The sequence below is a fragment of the Colobus angolensis genome, unplaced genomic scaffold, assembly GCF_000951035.1.
Source record: "Colobus angolensis palliatus isolate OR3802 unplaced genomic scaffold, Cang.pa_1.0 Scaffold437, whole genome shotgun sequence".
Lineage (NCBI taxonomy): Eukaryota > Metazoa > Chordata > Mammalia > Primates > Cercopithecidae > Colobus > Colobus angolensis.
In genome coordinates, this window is record NW_012117788.1 from 366225 (window position 1) to 368605 (window position 2381).

Below are 2381 nucleotides of genomic sequence, written 5' to 3' on the forward strand. Positions count from 1 at the left end.
GGGTCAGGCTATACAAGAGCAGATTCTTTGTTCAAACGAAACCCAGCATCTACATCACACGAACAAAGCTACAAAATCGTTTCCCCTACCCTGTGATTTTTGCCTGTTCACTATCTCCCTTGACTGTCTCCCTTTAAGACACCCTTCCTGCCCAGAAGCAAAATGACTCTTGGTTTTTGGTTTCAAAAAGTACAGCAAAATGAATATAAGGTAGTTTCCTTCTCTGTGTCTGGCTATCACGACTCCACATGGAGGTACTAGCCAAAGGTATAAACTGTCATTTAAATCAACAGAGATTTAACCCAGTAAGGACAGAAACTTTAGTGCAATTAGATGAAAAATCATGGTTCCAAATGACACATAATAACCAGGAGGAAAGAGAATAGTTCATTACTTTCCTAGACTCTAGAACCTAAGTGCTAAAGAAATGAATATACCACCAAACGTCGATCCGTCAGCATAGACAAGCTTCCCTCTGCAATCTCTGTATGTCCCTAGGCCAGTGGATTCTTACGTTGTAATGGTTTTGGTGGACGGGGCTTGGTACATTGAACTGAAGGTTTAGAGTGGCACTTTTAGAACGTTCAAATAGAAAAGGATGGTTTGAAAATACAAGCTCTTGGAAATTAGGAACAATCTCAGTTTTCTCAATCACATGAGGCTTAGATGTAACCTGCGTGCAAGGAGGTACTTATCACATGATACCGAGGGTATGTTACATAAAGCCAGACTTGTGGACCAAAGCCATCTTGGTCTGCCAAAACACATTCTTTACCTGCAGGATGAGTGTCTGTACGTCTCTTTGGTAATGTTCAGAACTTCCTTTTCTCTCTCTCGATGGTCTTCTTTTGCTTATTTTAGGATCTGAAATAGAAAACAAAATCCGTCCAGGTTTTACCCAGCTTTTCTGTCTGCTATTGAAGCGTCAGCATTTCCCGCGCGGGGGAGTTCAGATTCATTTACCTGTGAGGGACGGAAAGGAAGAAAAAGGGAAACATCATAACTACAGGGCTTAACTTTTCAAACAGGAATCTCCGTCAGGGAACTCTGCAAGATGTCACCTAAGTAATCCTACTCATCTTCTGGCAGAATCAACCACTAAATTTTCCTTAGAATCAATCACTAAATAGTTGTGTCTATTTTCTTAGTAAAACACTATTTAATCAGAATAAGGCCAGGTGTTGCGGCTCATGCCTGTAATCCCAGTGCTTTGGGAGGCCAAAGCAGGACAATCACTTGAAGCCAGGAGTTCAAAACCAGCCTGAGTGACACAGTGAGAACCCCTCCCTACAGAAAATAAAGTAAAATACAATAAATTAGCCAGGTGTGGTGGCGTATGCCTGTCGTCCCAGCTACTCAGAAGATTGGGGTGGGAGGGTCACTTGAGTCCAGGAGTTCAAGGTTACAGTAAACCATGCTCATACCACTGTACTGCAGCCTGGGCGACAGAGCCTGTCTCAATCAACCAATCAATCAAACAGAATAAGGAATAAGAAAAACAAAACTTAAACATTTTGGTTATGACATATCACACAATTTTCAAAAGACAAGGTTATTTTAAAGATAAGGAAAGTTAAAAATTGAACTGAGCAGGCTGGGTGCGGTGGCTCACGCCTGTAATCCCAGCACTTTGGGAGGCCAAGGCAGGCGGATCACCTGAGGTTGGGAGTTCGAGACCAGCCTAACATGGAGAAACTCCCTCTCTACTAAAAATACAAAATTAGCCAGGTATGGGGTGCATGCCTGTAATCCCAGCTATTCGGGAGGCTGAGGTAGGAGAATCACTTGAAACTGGGAGACAGAGGCTGCAGTGAGCGGAGATCACGCCACTGCACTCCAGCCTGGGTAACAAGGGCAAAACTCCATTTCAAAACAAAATAAAACAAAACAAAAAGACACAACTGAACTGAGCACAATTTAATTTCTTGGATGGTTCAAGAAGCTCATTAAGACATTAGACCACCGAAGGCATCATTATGAACATCAATTATCACTGTACAGTAGGGAAATCATTTCCAATTGTGTGCGCTGTGCTTTTTTTTTGAGACAGAGTCTCGCTCTGTTGTGCAGTGGTGTGATCTAGACTCACTGCAACCTCCGCCTCCCGGGTTCAAGCAATTCTCCTGCCTCAGCCTCCCAAACAACTGGGATTACAGGCACCTGCCACCATGCCTGGCTAATTTTTTGTGTTTACCTTGGTTTTGCCATGTTGGCCAGGCTGGTCTCAACCTCCTGACCTCAGGTGATCCACCCACCTCAGCCTCCCAAAGTGCTGGGATTACAGGTGTGAGCCACTGCGCCCGGCCTGCCCTGTGATTTTTCTATTCTGCATTGATGAGAATTTCTAATAGGTTATATGTTTGTTACCTGCTTTGAAAGCT

The 2381-nt window shown here is 43.6% G+C and overlaps 1 protein-coding gene across 1 annotated transcript in view; it reads right to left on the reverse strand.

Moving 5' to 3' along the window:
- The window catches only part of CCDC77 (coiled-coil domain containing 77), a 35463-nt gene that overhangs the window by 11043 nt on the left and 22039 nt on the right, over window positions 1–2381 (reverse strand). Inside the window, 1 exon segment of the mRNA XM_011957138.1 lies at window positions 776–864. Coding sequence (XP_011812528.1) covers window positions 776–864 — 89 coding nt within the window.